The following is a 17160-nucleotide window of genomic DNA, read 5'->3' on the forward strand; positions in this document are numbered from 1 at the left end:
GTAACTCCATTAGGCTATATCCCATGAAGGAACATGCAGCAGTGTCAGTTTCATTGTGGGGTTATGTACACCATGCCCCCTGTTTTAAGTCGCTTTGGATAAAAGCGTCTGCTAAATGGCATATATTATTATTATTATTATTTTTAAATTCTGCAGTCAGAGAGTCCCTGTGGAATCATATGTCTCCCAACTCTATCTGATTCACCAAAGACGTGGGAACTATGCAACTAGAGGAAATATTTTGGTTTTGTTTTCCCCACACTGGACTTGTGTTCTGTATTCCTACATGAAGGCTGCAAACATCCCTCCAACATGGTATCCCAACCTGGATAAAACCTGGCCATATGGAGAATACATTTGCATTGTATTATCTGTTTATGCTTGCAGATACGCATTTTATCCATGTATGATAGCATATGAGATCAGGTGAGGTGCAGAACTGTAATAGTACAATAATAAATAGGGTAAACTAATATATTTCACACACTGGTTGACCTGCATGCATAGTTACCAAAATACTAGTCTGTCCTGTATACAGTCAAAATCTGCAAAATGTGCTGAACAATTATGTAATTTCCCTCAATTACCTCATGACACATTAATTCCCCAAGTGAAAAGGGATTTATTCTAGAACCTGTCAAAGGCACCCGTTTGTCTCTCATTCATTTATCTCATTCATTGAAGGTATTTCTGTCTGCATCACAGGTAGATTTTGATGTCTAATAGGAAACTACAAGTTTTCATTCTTACTCTGAGTCTGTGGGGCTAATTCGAGGGGGAATTTTTCTCATAAAAGCCCAGTCTATGAGTTTCCCTGCTAGTTGTGTCGAGATAACTCAACGTGGAAATCCCCCATTCTTTGTCTCCTCCCCGTAGAGCATTAAACCCACTGGCGCCTCCCTCCAACACACACTCCAATTCCAAACTTGAGAGAGAACAGAGAAGTGAGTCGACTTATCAGTCAGTTAGTCTATTCACTATGGATGTTACAGTTTCAAACCACAAACAAATGGATTATAACTATGATGATATGGAATCGAAGCACGGGAAAATGGTACCTTGCCAAGAAGACCGTTTTGATAGCGGTCTGGATTCTCTAAAAGAGGATGAATATGGTAACCTTGTGAAGGAGCTGGAGGAATTGAGCGTGGCCAATGTCGAAGTCTTGGCAAACGCCTGCAGTAATGAACCCTGGAGGAAAACAGTGACCGAGGACGGCGACACGTAAGTTCACTTTTATCTTTGGGTAATGTTGCATTTAAAAGGGACGTAGGCCTATAGGCCTACTGCAAGTGCAAAAAGGCAAATTGAAATATTCTATTATAATCTAAAGCAATGTTTTAAGAATACAGCATTTTATGCAAAATCGTATGCTTTCATAAAGTATACAAAACTTACAGATATGCTCATGTTATCAAGATGCTGTAAAATTAAGCAGCTGATAGTCATAATTTGCAAGTTAACAAAATGACTATTGGACTCAGTTGTATGATGAGTATGTACTTTGCCTCAGAGCTGCGCCTAGGCGGTGCTAAAGTCAGCTCTGCGCAATTAGGAAAGTCCCTGACAAGATGCCAGGAATGATAATGCATCAGATGTGTCAAGCCGCAACTGGTGGAAATAACCCCCCCAAAAATCCTTTATTGCACAAGGCTCTAGTGTTTGCGCTTTGTTCAACCACTTCCTATGCGCCATGCATATCTGAATCACAGCCTTTTTAAAACTTTTATTTTCCCCTCCTCCACACAGGTTTCTCCACCTGGCCATTATTCATGAAGCCACAGAACAAGCCGAGCATATGATCAAACTGTCACACAATGATAATATATTACTGGACGCACAAAACAATCAGAGACAGGTAATTATTGATGACCAATGGGGAAATAGATAATTGATCAATTAAAAAACATACCTCCTTCTTACCTACTTCTTACACCTGAAAACGATATCTAACCACCTAATTCTTCTCTCAGACTGCGCTCCACCTGGCAGTAATCACAGAACAGCCCCATCTTGTAGAGAGGCTACTGAAGGCTGGGTGTGACCCGCGGTTAGTAGACGACAGTGGGAACACCGCCCTCCACATCGCCTGTAAGAAGGGCTCTCTCACCTCCTTCAGTGTGATCACCCAAAACTGCCTCCGCCACCTCAGTTACATCCTCACCTTCCCCAACTACAGCGGACACAACTGCCTCCACCTTGCCTCCATTAATGGATACCTCTCCATGGTGGAGAGTCTGGTTCAGCTTGGTGCCGACATCAATGCACAGGTATGTTCATCACACAGGTATTCTGTTGCCAATAATCAAGTATCCCCATTGATGATTGAACACCTAAATGTATTCTCAAACCAAAAAAACCTAACGTTTGGTGTATTTTTGTTTCCCCTCAGGAACAATGTAGCGGTCGTACAGCGCTCCACCTGGCTGTAGACCTCCAGAACCTGTCCCTGGTCCACCGGCTTCTCTCCCTGGGGGCAGACGTCAACAGTGTGACATACGGGGGCTACACGCCGTACCACCTGACCTACGGGCGTCAGAACACTGAGATCTGCCACCAGCTGTATGAGAAGACAGACCAGGAGCTCAGAGAGCTGCCTGAGAGTGAATCAGAAGAGAGCGAGGAGGAATGCATGTCTGATGATGAACAGGTGAGAAGCTAACAACAGCTACACTGGTCTCACTTGTAAAAGAGATTTGATCTCTATATAAACAAAGGTTAAATTAATTAAAAACTGCAGTACTAGAGCGAGGGGGGAAAGGCTCTATCTGTTCAAGTGGATTGACTATTGACTAACAAATACACATTTTTTTCTATTTAAATGAGTTGAGTTTACAGAATCGTTGTTTCTTTTTTTCTACACAGATGTACGATGACATTACATTCGGACAGAATTGAAGTGGTCACATCACATGGTGACGTGAAGTAAAGTCGATGAAGCTGCTACGGGCCAGTCCAGTCAAAGCACAGTGGGAACTCCAGGTCCCAGAAGCCTTCGGGAGAGCCGCCTAGAGCCGGCAGACAGAAAAGGCGACAGAGAGACAAGACTGAAGATGCCGTTCGGTCGGGATGGAAGTCTGGTGTTCTGTGAAGATCAAATGCACCGGAACACATAATATTTCCCCTGACCTCAGAGAATTATCCTATTTTCATGTATATATCAGTAATATATTGTAAATACACAGAGATATTTTTATACTTGTGAATGTTTTTATTAAATGTGAGTGAAACACTTGAAAATAATGAATAAAATATGCATCTATAAATGGATTTTCACTGCTTTATTTCCTACTCTTACGCACTGTGGTTTTGGTTTATTTCCTGTGACACAATTATTTCAGCAAACTGTCTCACAGTACAGTCCTGAATTTCCTGTCACACTAGTAATTCTCCATGGCCATTTTTACACAGTAATATACAGTATCAAACCATCTCAATAAACTGCCTTACTTAGCCAACATTACTCACATAGAAAATCCCACACAAGGCCAGTGGTGTAAAGTACTTATGTAGAAATACTTGAAAGTTGTTTTTTTGACATATCAGTACTTTACTATTTATTTATATTTTTGACAACTTTCACTAAAGAAAAGGATGTACTTTTTACAACATACATTTTCCCTGACATCCAAAAGTGCTAGTTACATTTTGAATGCTTAGTAGGACAGGAAAACGGGTCAAAGGAACAATCCAAAATGCAACTGCCTGTGATCTGGCGGACTCACTAAACACAAATGCTTCGTTTGTAAATGATGTGTGAGTGTTGGAATGTGACCCTGGCTATCCACAAATAAATAAAAAACAAGAACACGGTGTCGTCTAGTTTGCTTAATATAAGGAATTTAAAATTATTTATACTTTTGATACTTAAGTATATGTAACACCAAATACGTTTAAACTTTTATTCAAGTAGTATTTTACTGGTTGACTTTCACTTGAGTCATATTCAATTTAAGATATCTTTACTTACTGCAATACAAGTGAATTCCCCTTCCCCCACATACACACAGGACTTGTAATAAATAAATAATATATGCCATTTATATCCAAAGCACCAGTCATGCGTGCACACGTTTTACATATGGCTAGTCCTGGGAATTGAACCCACTATCCTGGTGTTGCAAATGCCATGCTCTACCAACTGAGCTACAGAGGACCAGTCTGGGGTTTCTTGGTTGGGGTCATCAGATCTGTGAGTCACATTTTTAAAAGTCCCTCCCGGATTGAATGTGTAAGAGGAGCTCCTGCTCCTTACTGTTTTATACAAAACATTACAGAAGCACCACTGAATCAGTCTGGGTAGGCATAGGAAGAGCCGACTCATTCTGTAGAAAACCTACTGTTCACCAATCTGGGAATTATTGAAATTTACCAGACTGGATTACCCATGCTTATTATTTGTATTACCAGAAGCAGTAATGACTACTGGGAAACCCTGAGAGCTAAAAGTATAACACAGGACAAGGCTGAATTTCAGCTGACTTAACATACCCCAGGTTTCCAATTGGCGACAGATTTTCATACAAATATTCTAAAATCCGCAGCTCTCCTTCAGCAACCCTTACTCCCAGTTGCACACCTGAAAAATACTATTATAGTCCATCAGTGGTAGAAAAAGACATGATATTTGGACTACTGGCAGTGTAAAATGGACCCTATAATTGCTGTGGGTCATAAACATCAGTTGGCGCCTATAGACCTCTGGATTCTCAGGGGATTTCCCAAGGAATCTGACTCAGCCTCACCCAAGGACGCAACAGTACCTCTGCATGTGATCTGTTCATACCCTCTGGACTTAGAACTAACATGACGAGTCAACAAAACACTAATCCTGAGACTTTGGATTAGTCTTTTGCCTCTGTAATCTAAACGGCATTCAATATGTGACATTTTCCAATAGGCAAATATCCCATCTAGTTCACTTATTGATAATACATTTATCTGGAAGCCATTCAACCTTTACCCGCGATGCATTCAGGTATGTAAACACCTTTTACTGACACCTCAAATAACATATAAATACTGCACTCTTTTCTCAAAACGGTTTGCCTTGTGATTGTCGCCTGAGGTGCATTTTCAAACAAATTTATTTTTGACTTTCTGAAAGTGGAGAATGCATAGAAATGATAGGAGCTAAACAGGACACAACCAGTTGACTGACTGTAGTAAAGAACCTTTACCACAGCTCTGCAGTATGACGTAATTAAATGAGCAGAACCACAACAGGAAGTAAATGTTCTACTCTGCAGAAATGTTCAAAACTTTCCCAGTTTCTAAATCTGTCTCAGTCAGGTCACCTAATTTAAAAGAGAGAATAGGATCTTAAGCACTTACAAACATATTGTAGAAATGCACTTTACAAATTTGGAACACATCCTACGAATTGCAATTTATTTATATGTTGTATGCAACATACGAAATGGATGACGTAGTACACAACTTTGCAACATTTCCTGAACCCTCGTGAGTACTACTTTCAGAATTACTAGCGAAAACATATACAAAACCTCTGGAACAGACCTTTAACAAGTTAAAAAGTCAAATTTGTACTAGGTCATATAACGAAGGCCTGGTGCACAGAATTCAGTCAAATCTATGGGTCACACATGGAGCACTGATTTAAAAAGAAAAATATTGTCATACTCCTACACAGTCTGTCACTAGTACCTGAGAGAAAATGCCGGGACAGGTTAAGAGATCAAACTGAAAATAAATAAATAAAAATATAAGAATTTACTAGAAACATTTTTAATGGAACAGGGGGTAAAATACAAGGATAACACCATTCTTCAACAGGGGGACTACAAATCCCATCATTCAGTTACACATCTCTCTCTGGGACTCTGTAGTCTTTCTGGGCTCAGTCTCTCTCCGCTAGGGACACCAGGTGGATGTCCACCTCAGACTCAGTCAGAATCCTGCAGTTATAAAGAAATACAGATTCAAATTCCTCACGATGAACTTCGCAACAACACAATTCTGGCAGTACATTAGTGGGACAGACCAATATAACACCTCCACACCTAAAGTGTACCTCTTTTACACGCTTTCTAAACAACAAAGGTCTTACTGTATTTTATATGGGGCCTAATGATGCTAAGAGAGAGTCTTCAGAGCAGAGTGGTGCTTCACCTGAACTTAGGATCCTCTGTTGTGATGACTCCTATCTCCAGCTCAGAGGGCTTGAAATCAATTGACAGAACTGTTGACAGACAGGTGATGGCAGTCTGAAGAGAAGGAGGCAGAAGGAGAGAGATACAATGCAATCACATCTACTGTTTTTGCAGAGGGGAGAAACAAATGCTGACCGTACAACATTTCACTTAGTAGTTAATTTCATTGTATCACTAAACTTTGTACTCTATATACACATTTAGCGGAGTGGAAGGGGTTTTCTACCTCAACAGTTTCTTTAAAGGTCCAGTCGAGTTTCTTTTTGACTTTCTTCTCCAGGAAGCTGGTGGCCTCTGTCTGTTTGACCCCTGCAGCAGTGGCCTTGAACCCACAGTAGTAGCCTGCAGGGTCACACTTGTACACCTGGGGACCACACTCCTCATCCACACCTATCACTATCATGCCTGAAAAGCAGAAGAAAGGAAAGACAGGATACTGGTCAAGGAGAACATTTTGTTTGTACAGAAGATAATCTAAGAGTTGTAAACGATATCAGGGAAAGATGCATTGGCATTGTCTTTCTATAATTGTCTGAATTAAAATTAGGAGTACAACACGGCTCATTACAATTCCAGGCTTTTGACTGCCTTGTATGTAGAACTTGTGCTTCAAATTTCAGTTCCAACACACATAAATCAAGTGATGGTGAACATGAATAAACATGCACTTACAGCATCCCAGCGGCCTCATCTCAGCATTCTGTGTGTACACCTGAGAGATGTCAGCAATCCTCTTACACAGCATGTCCACTGGGATCTCATAACCATACTTGTACTTCCAGTTGGCTGCCTCGTAGCGCGCTCTCTGAACTTGGGACTTGCTGTCCGCTGGAGGAGAGAAGAGTCAAGCAGTTAGAGCTAGCACTGGGAATTGGCAATTTCAATGTAGGCCTTAATGTTATGCACATGGAGGGGGAAGAGTACTTTTCTTAGCAAGAGTTGAATTATATGAGTTGGGATACAAGTAAAAGTGAAGTTGTTAATAAGAGTTGGCTTTGACCATCGTAGCAGTTTACCAAGTAGTCTTGCTAAGGCATTGTGTATCATACTCCTACCTGTCATCCCTGACATCACACAGCCAATGTTCTCCGTTATCCTGAACAGGTGAGTGACTGTGGAGGCATCCAACAGCTTGTCCTAGTAGAGACAAAACAAGGTAACATAATTTTTAAGGAATCAAATTGTTGGAGTAAGTTAGTACTCCACTTGTGAAAAGCCTAAAACAATGAGGTAAATGGGCATGGTTTTACAGCTGAACTTACCGGTACTTTCTTCTGTGTGACGACTACTGCGCAGTCTTTACCTCTGACTGCTACTGATGTGAGACCACCTTGGTTTATGGCCTTGAAAGCATATTCTGTGTAAAACACAACAGGGTTATTCAGAACATGATCGGATCAGTGCATGGGTCGGCAGGGTAGCGTAGTGGTTAGAGCGTTGGACTAGCTGAAAAGGTACAAATCTGTCGTCCCACTGTTCCTAGGCCATCATTGAAAACTGACTTGCCTAGTTAAATAAAGGTCAAAAGCACTTCAGATGACAGCACACCTCTGATACCATAGAATTAGGAATCACAATACTAATAGGACCTATCCTAAATAGGAGCTCTATGTCTGACCAATGATTATACACATAATTGTATCTGACACCCATTCTTCCTTCACGTTGAGATTTACTAAGATGGCCTCGCGAGACTTCCTAGCTTGCTAACAACATACTGTGGTTAGCTAGATTCCCTCACTAGCTAGCTGCACTCACGTCTACAATTACCACAATAAAGCAACATGTATTCAGTCGCTATCTAGTACAAATGACAGTTTCATGTTGAGTGAGTAGGTAGCTAGCTAGCTAGTTATTTTAATTGTGTTTCTTATCAGGTGTTAGCCTAGCAAGCTGAGCATTCTGCTTATTGTGCGGATATCTAACGTTAGCTAGATACATTAGTAGTTGGGGGCAGTCAAACTAAATTTCGAACCTTAAAACTGCATGCAGAATTTGAATATGTTAAATTTAAAAAATGACTATAGACGTAATGCGAGTTAGCTAGTTATCAACTTATTAGCGTTAGCTTCTTAGCTAGGAACAATGACAGCGCATTTACCAAGCTGGGTACAATATTGTGTGCATGCAAATGGAAAATATACCGTACTAACCAACTTGGTAGAGTCTACCCTCTGGAGAGAAGATAGTGATGTGACGATCAAAACCTGCACTTGAGCCCCGGGACATCTTGGTTGGAATTTGGTTAGCTAAGAAGTGAAAAATATGTTGTAAACACAAATCTCACTTCATGCATAAATGAACCAGCATCTCATCAATACTAAAAGTACTTCCGGATCACGGAATTTCGGGAAACGTTCGAAATAAACGTCCCCCATGTAATGGTAGTAAGGTGTCATTAACCAATATGTATTCATGATGTATGAAAAATAATCCTCTAAACATGAACATTGATTCATATTTAAGTGACATTTGCATTAAATGTGGGTTTTTAAAACATGTTCCAAGCTCAAATAAATGCCCCCAATGCAAATCACAATGTATGCATTACATATTGGGTTATAGAGAAAAAACTATTTGTGCTGATGTAAAAGTGGGGTGGGGAGTACTCATTAGGGTCTGTAGAATTTATATATGGTATCGTTTCATGGGGCTCTGCATAATACAGAGTGTTGCTGGCCTTTTACTGTGGTAAAACAGCTTCAAATGGGGGTGCCTGGCCATGGACAATATATATGGTATATAGCACTATACTGGAAAAATAATTCTTAGTTCAGATGTTACAGTTGGGTGGGGAGTTTTCAGTAGAGTCTGTAGAATCATTATATGGTGTCATTTCATGGGGCTCGGAAAATAATACTGAATGTTGCTGGCCTTTTACTCTGGTCAAACAGCTTAAAGGGGAACTGCACCTGCTGATTTAGCCTTGTTTTTTGGCTTGCTTCTCAACAAATGCTGGCGGTCAAGAAAGAAGTGAGGCGTGAGTTGGCTTGGGAGTGTGAATGATTCTTGGGTAGGTACTTACCAACAACAAGACACACCCATCTGTCAGAACCTTGCCCGCAGCTGTTTCCCTCCACACAATCACAAGGAACAAACCTCCTGCAGTTTAGTAACTGCAGACAGATGTATGGTGAGATGCTGGAGGGTGCTTTGAATAGGTAAATGTAAATGTAAATGTAGGTCAGTAACCAACAGAGTAATATGAGAATGCAATTGCTGAGTTTGTAGATATTCTAAAGTGTTTTGATAACTTTCAAATGTAGTAACAGGTACATTTAGAATAAAAAATCAGAACAATCAATCAGGGGTGTCAAACTTATTCCATGGAGGGCCTAGTAGTGTCTGCTGGTTTTAGTTTTTTTCCTTTCAATTAAGACCAAGACAAGTAGATGAGGGGAGTTTGTTACCAATCAGTGACCTTAATTCATCAATCAAGCACGAGGAGGAGAAAAAACCTGCAGACACTAGGCCTTCAGTGGAACGAGTTTGACACATGCTTTACATAATACCTTAGAAGCAGTGTTTTGCTAATATAACAATGTGCACCTTTCATCTTTATTTCATTGTCATTCACAGCTGATACAGATACTGTGCCTATCTGCATTTTGGCAAACATGTCAGAGTGGTCATACCTTCCTTCCTTCCTTTATAAAACAGGAGTTCCTGACACTGCTGCAGAACACACAGAATGGTATCAGTCAATGCCTCCCTGAATTGACTGATACCATTCAATTCAATAATAAAAAAGACAAAACAAGTAAAAGTTGTAGCTAGTAAAAATGTTATGACTAGTGCCATTCAGAGACATCAGTACCAAGCCTGTCTGTCAGTCTGGACTTCATCGCATCATCTTGCAAGTCTCCACGTGCTGGCTCCGTTTTTAAAAATATATTCCACCTTTATTTAACCAGGTAGGCTAGTTGAGAACAAGTTCTCATTTACATCTGCGACCTGGCCAAGATAAAGCAAAGCAGTTCAACACATACAACAACAGAGTTACAGATGGAATAAACAAACATACAGCCAAAATTACAGTAGAAAAAAAGTATATATAAATTGTGTGCAAACGAGGTAAGATAAGGGAGGCAATAAATAGGCCAAGGTGGTGAAGTAATTACAATATAGCAATTAAACAATGGAGTGATAGATGTGCAGAAGATGAATGTGCAAGTAGAGATACTGGGGTGCAAAGGAGCAAGCCAAATACATAAATACAGTATGGGGATGAGGTAGATGGATGGGCTATTTACAGATGGGCTATGTACAGGTGATCTGTGAGTTGCTCTGACAGCTAGTGCTTAAAGTTAGTGAGGAAGATATGAATCTCCAGCTTCAGTGATTTTTGCAGTTTGTTCCAGTCATTGGCAGCAGAGAACTGGAAGGAAAGGCAGCCAAACGAGGAATTGGCTTTGGGGGTGACCAGTGAAATATACCTGATGGAGCGCGTGCTATGGGTGGGTGCTGCTAATGGTGACCAGTGAGCTGATACAAGGCGGGGCTTTACCTAGCAAAGATTTGACCTGGAGCCAGTGAATTTGGCGACGAGTATGCCAAGCGAGGGCCAGCCAACGGGAGCGTACAGGTCGCAGTGGTGGGTAGTATATGGGGCTTTGGTGACAAAATGGATGGCACTGTGATAGACTGCATCCAATTTGTTGAGTAGATTGTTAGTGGCTATTTTGTAAATGACATTGCCGAAGTCAAGGATCGGTAGGATGGTCAGTTTTACAAGGAGATGTTTGGCAGCATGAGTGAAGGATGCTTTGTTGTGAAATAGGACGCCGATTCTAGATTTAATTTTGGATTGGAGATGCTTAATGTGAGTCTGGAAGGAGAGTTTCCAGTCTAACCAGACATCTAGGTATTTGTAGTTGTCCACATATTCTAAGTCAGAACCGTCCAAAGTAGTGATGCTGGACAGGCGGGCAGGTGTGGGCAGCGATCAGTTGAAGATCATGCATTTAGTTTTACTTGCATTTAAGAGAAGGTGGAGGCCATGAAGGAGAGTTGTATGGCATTGAAGCTCGTCTGGAGGTTAGTTAACACAGTGTCCAAAGAAGGCCCAGAAGCATTACAGAATGGTGTCGTCTGTGTAGAGGTGGATCAGGGAATCACCAGCAGCAAGAGTGACATCATTGATGTATACAGAGAAGAGTCGGCCCGAGAATTGAACCCTGTGGCATTTTTGGACACCGATTTGGCCGATTTAAAAAAACATTTTTACTTATTTTTTCATCTTTATTTAACTAGGCAAGTCTGTTAAGAACACATTCTTATTTTCAATGACGGCCTAGGAACAGTGGGTTAACTGCCTTGCTCAGGGGCAGAACGACAGATTTTTACATTGTCAGCTTGGGGATTCAATCTTGGACCAGTTAACTAGTCCAACGCTCTAACCACCTGCCTCTGATTTCACTCCACGAGTAGCCTGCCTGTTATGCGAATGCAGTAAGCCAGGGTAAGTTGCTAGCTAGCATTAAACTTATCTTATAAAAAATAATCAATCATAATCACTTAGTTAACTACACATGGTTGATGATATTACTAGTTTATCTAGCGTGTCCTGCGTTGCATACTAAAATACTTATTTTCCACCATAATTTGCAAATAAATTCATTAAAAATCCTACAATGTGATTTTCTGGATTTTATTTCCTCATTTTGTCTGTCATAGTTGAAGTGTACCTATGATGAAAATGTTTGTGGGAGAACTTGCACAGAACTTGCACAATTGGTGACTGACTAAATACTTTTTTGCCCCACTGTATGTGTGAAATTAGTTTTTGATTTAGAATGGACCATTATCATGCACCTGTCTCGGAACAGTGTCAGGAGAAAAGAAATACACATCATCGATACACTTAAATAGCGAATGGACTCTTTTCCCGTGGTTCATTTTCATGCCAGCCAGTAAAGGAAAGCAATGTACTTAAAATCAGGAAGGTTCATGTTTTTTCTTACCTTTATTTAACTAGGCAAGTCAGTTAAGAACAAATGCTTATTTTCAATGATGGCCTAGGAACAGTGGGTTAACTGCCTGTTCAGGGGCAGAACGACAGATTTGTACCTTGTCAGCTCGGGGATTTGAACTTGCAACCTTCCGGTTACTAGTCCAACACTCCAACCACTAGGCTACCCTGCCACTTCATGAATAAATACAGTTGAAGATGGAAGTTTACATACACTTAGGTTGGAGTCATTAAAACCCGTTTATCATACTAAGTTGACTGTGCCTTTAAACAGCTTGGAAAATTCCAGAAAATGATGTCATGGCTTTAGAAGCTTCTGATAGGCTTATTGACATCATTTGAGGCAATTGGAGGTGTATCTGTGGATGTATTTCAAGGCCTAACTTCAAACTCAGTGCCTCTTTGCTTGACATCATGGGAAAATCATGGAGGTACTTTTCTGCAGGAGGGACTGGTGCACACCACAAAATAGATGGCTTCATGAGGGAGGAAAATGTGGATATATTTAAGCAACATCTCAAGACATTGAAGCCGCACCCTCATACTACTCCTCCTATGTTCCGCGGGTGCTGTGGAGGTAAACCCAGGCCCTGCATGTCCCCAGGCACCCTCATTTGTTGACTTCTGTGATCGAAAAAGCCTTGGTTTCATGCATGTCAACATCAGAAGCCTCCTTCCTAAGTTTGTTTTACTTACTGCTTTAGCACTCTCTGCTAACCCTGATGTTCTTGCCGTGTCTGAATCCTGGCTCAGGAAGGCCACCAAAAATTCAGAGATTTCCATACCCAACTATAATATCTTCCGTCAAGATAGAACTGCCAAAGGGGGAGGAGTTGCAGTCTACTGCAGAGATAGCCTGCAAAGTAATGTCATACTTTCCAGGTCCACACCCAAACAGTTCGAACTACTAATCTTGAAAATTACTCTCTCCAGAAATAAGTCTCTCACTGTTGCCGCCTGCTACCGACCTCCCTCAGCACCCAGCTGTGCCCTGGACACCATTTGTGAATTGATTGCCCCCCCCATCTAGCTTCAGAGTTTGTTCTGTTAGGTGACCTAAACTGGGATATGCTTAACACCCCGGCAGTCCTACAATCTAAGCTAGATGCCCTCAATCTCACACAAATCATCAAGGAACCCACCAGGTACAACCCTAAATCTGTAAACAAGGGCACCCTCATAGATGTCATCCTGACCAACTGGCCCTCCAAATACACCTCCACTGTCTTCAACCAGGATCTCAGCGATCACTGCCTCATTGCCTGTATCCGCTACGGAGCCGCAGTCAAACGACCACCCCTCATCACTGTCAAACGCTCCCTAAAACACTTGTGAGCAGGCCTTTCTAATCGACCTGGCCCGGGTATCCTGGAAGTACATTGACCTCATCCCGTCAGTTGAGGATGCCTGGTCATTCTTTAAAAGTAACTTCTTCAACATTTTAGATAAGCATGCTCAGTTAAAAAAATACAGGACTAAGAACAGATATAGCCCTTGGTTCACTCCAGACCTGACTGCCCTCGACCAGCACAAAAGCATCCTGTGGCGGACTGCAATAGCATCGAACAGTCCCCGCGATATGCAACTGTTCAGGGAAGTCAGGAACCAATACACACAGTCAGTCAGGAAAGCTAAGGCCAGCTTCTCCAGGCAGAAGTTTGCATCCTCTAGCTCCAACTCCAAAAAGTTCTGGGACACTGAAGTCCATGGAGAACAAGAGCACCTCCTCCCAGCTGCCCACTGCACTGAGGCTAGGTAACATGGTCACCACCGATAAATCCACGATTATCGAAAACTTCAAGCATTTCTCAACGGCTGGCCATGCCTTCCACCTGGCTACTCCAACCTCGGCCAACAGCTCCGCCCCCCCCACAGCTCCTCGCCCAAGCCTCTCCAGGTTCTCCTTTACCCAAATCCAGATAGCAGATGTTCTGAAAGAGCTGCAAAACCTGGACCCGTACAAATCAGCTGGGCTTGACAATCTGGACCCTCTATTTCTGAAACTCTCCGCCGCCATTGTCGCAACCCCTATTACCAGCCTGTTCAACCTCTTTCATATCGTCTGAGATCCCCAAGGACTGGAAAGCTGCCGCAGTCATCCCCCTCTTCAAAGGGGGAGACACCCTGGACCCAAACTGTTACAGACCTATATCCATCCTGCCCTGCCTATCTAAGGTCTTCGAAAGCCAAGTCAACAAACAGGTCACTGACCATCTCGAATCCCACCGTACCTTCTCCGCTGTGCAATCTGGTTTCCGAGCCGGTCACGGGTGCACCTCAGCCATGCTCAAGGTACTAAACGATATCATAACCGCCATCGATTAAAAGACAGTACTGTGCAGCCGTCTTCATCGACCTTGCCAAGGCTTTCGACTCGGTCAATCACCATATTCTTATCGGCAGACTCAGTAGCCTTGGTTTTGCAGATGACTGCCTTGCCTGGTTCACCAATTACTTTGCAGACAGTGTGTCAAATCGGAGGGCATGCTGTCCGGTCCTCTGGAAGTCTCTATGGGGGTGCCACAGGGTTCAATCCTCGGGCGACTCTTTTTTCTGTATATATCAATGATGTTGCTCTTGCTGCAGGCGATTCCCTGATCCACCTCTACGCAGACGACACCATTCTATATACTTCCGGCCCGTCCTTGGACACTGTGCTATCTAACCTCCAAAAGAGCTTCAATGCCATACAACACTCCTTCCGTGGCCTCCAACTGCTCTTAAACGCTAGTAAAACCAAATGCATGCTTTTCAACCGTTCGCTGCCTGCACCCGCACGCCTGACCAGCATCACCACCCTGGATGGTTCCAACCTTGAATATGTGGACATCTATAAGTACCTAGGTGTCTGGCTAGACTGTAAACTCTCTTTCCAGACTCATATCAAACATCTCCAATCGAAAATCAAATCAAGAGTTGGCTTTCTATTCCGCAACAAAGCCTCCTTCACTCACGCCGCCAAACTTACCCTAGTAAAACTGACTATCCTACCGATCCTCGACTTCGGAGATGTCATACAAAATTGCTTCCAACACTCTGGATGCAGTTTATCACTGTGCCATCCGTTTTGTCACTAAAGGACCTTATACCACCCACCACTGCGACTTGTACGCTCTAGTCGGCTGGCCCTCGCTACATATTCGTCGCAAGACCCACTGGCTCCAGGTCATCCACAAGTCCATGCTAGGTAAAGCTCCGCCTTATCTCAGTTCACTGGTCATGATAGCAACACCCATCCGTAGCACGCGCTCCAGCAGGTGTATCACACTGATCATCCCTAAAGCCAACACCTCATTTGGCCGCCTTTCGTTCCAGTTCTCTGCTGCCTGTGACTGGAATGAATTGCAAAAATCGCTGAAGTTGGAGACTTTTATCTCCCTCACCAACTTCAAACATCTGCTATCTGAGCAGCTAACCGATCGCTGCAGCTGTACATAGTCTATCGGCAAATAGCCCACCCATTTTTACCTACCTCATCCCCATACTGTTTTTATTTATTTACTTTTCTGCTCTTTTACACACCAATATCTCTACCTGTACATGACCATCTGATCACTTATCACTCCAGTGTTAATCTGCAAAATTGTAATTATTCGCCTACCTCATGCCTTTTGCACACAATGTATATATACTCTATATAGACTTTTTTTTCTTCCTATTGTGTTATTGACTTGTTAATTGTTTACTCCATGTGTAACTCTGTGTTGTCTGCTCACACTGCTATGCTTTATCTTGGCCAGGTCGCAGTTGCAAATAAGAACTTGTTCTCAACTAGCCTACCTGGTTAAATAAAGGTGAAATAAATAAATAAATAAATAAATAAAATCAGTCAGGAAGTTAAAGCTTGGTCGCAAATGGGTCTTCCAAATGGACAATGTCCCCAAGCATACTTCCAAAGTCGTGGCAAAATGGCTTAATGAAAACAAAGTCAAGGTATTGGAGTGGCCATCACAAAGCCCTGACCTCAATCCTATAGAACATTTGTGGGCAGAGCTGAAAAAGCGTGTGCTAGCAAGGAGGCCTACAAACCTGACTCCAGTTAAACCAGCTCTTTCGGGAGGAATGGGCCAAAACTCACCCAACTTATTGTGGGAGGCTTGTGGAAGGCTACCCGAAACATTTCACCCAATGTCACATCCTGACCTTAGTTCCTTTTTATGCCTCTATTTTAGTTTGGTCAGGGCGTGAGTTGGGGTGGGCATTCTATGTTTTGTGTTCTATGTTTTCTATTTCTATGTGTTCGGCCTGGTATGGTTCCCAATCAGGCAGCTGGCAATTGTTGTCTCTGATTGAGAACCATACTTAGGCAGCCTGTTTTTCCCAATTGAGTTGTGGGTAGTTCTGTCTCTCTACCAGACAGATCAGTTTTGGTTGTTCTTTTGTTTACTTTGTGTTTCAGTGTTCAGTTATTGAATAAATTTAACATGGACACTTACCACGCTGCACATTGGTCCGATCTTGACTACTCTTCCTCAGATGACGAGGAGAATCGTTACACCCAATTTAAGCAATTTAAAGGCAATGCTACCAAATACTAATTGAGTGTATGTAAACTTCTGACCCACTGGGAATGTGATGAAAGAAATAAAAGCTGAAATAAATCATTCTCTATACTATTATTCTGACATTTCCCATTCTTAAAAGTGGTGATTCTAACTGACCTAAGACAGGGCATTTTTTACTAGGATGCTTGATTTGTTATTAAAATTTTATTTTTGAAAACATTTGTGTTGATGTCAGAGTGATTAGAGGGACAATAGAGTGCTGAGTACCAGGCAGTTAGCAAGTTTGGTAGGATAATGACCGTCAACTGCATCAGAGTTTGGAGAAGCCTAGTTTCCATGACGAATAGTCACGTGAAATTTGACTGCAGTCTGCAGTCATAGCCATAGTTACTCCTTGTCACTAAATGTTGTAACAGCCCTAGTCATGATCCCTCATTTCCTTGTACTCCTTATTTGGCCTCTGTGCATTCTTCTAGAGAGGTAGGGGAGTTCCTGCCAGGAATTTTACCAG

At 42.1% G+C, this 17160-nt stretch overlaps 2 protein-coding genes across 2 annotated transcripts; one reads left to right on the forward strand and one right to left on the reverse strand.

The window, feature by feature from the left end:
* The first annotated feature begins 851 nt into the window (after positions 1-851).
* LOC124019341 (NF-kappa-B inhibitor alpha-like) lies at positions 852-3270 on the forward strand. Its single transcript, XM_046334658.1, has 5 exons — positions 852-1224; positions 1750-1858; positions 1974-2270; positions 2393-2650; positions 2866-3270. The coding sequence occupies exons 1-5, from the start codon at positions 980-982 to the stop codon at positions 2896-2898; spliced, it is 942 nt and encodes a 313-aa protein (XP_046190614.1). The 5' UTR covers positions 852-979; the 3' UTR covers positions 2899-3270.
* Positions 3271-5377: 2107 nt separating this feature from the next.
* Positions 5378-8510, reverse strand: LOC124019342 (proteasome subunit alpha type-6). Its single transcript, XM_046334659.1, has 7 exons — positions 8327-8510; positions 7436-7530; positions 7229-7310; positions 6846-7001; positions 6400-6578; positions 6133-6227; positions 5378-5918 (listed from the first exon to the last, which is right to left on the reverse strand). Exons 1-7 carry the CDS (start codon positions 8400-8402, stop codon positions 5861-5863), a joined length of 741 nt encoding a protein of 246 aa, XP_046190615.1. The 5' UTR covers positions 8403-8510; the 3' UTR covers positions 5378-5860.
* Between the last annotated feature and the right edge of the window lie 8650 nt (positions 8511-17160).

This window comes from Oncorhynchus gorbuscha, unplaced genomic scaffold, assembly GCF_021184085.1.
Source record: "Oncorhynchus gorbuscha isolate QuinsamMale2020 ecotype Even-year unplaced genomic scaffold, OgorEven_v1.0 Un_scaffold_8:::fragment_6:::debris, whole genome shotgun sequence".
In the NCBI taxonomy this organism is placed as follows: domain Eukaryota; kingdom Metazoa; phylum Chordata; class Actinopteri; order Salmoniformes; family Salmonidae; genus Oncorhynchus; species Oncorhynchus gorbuscha.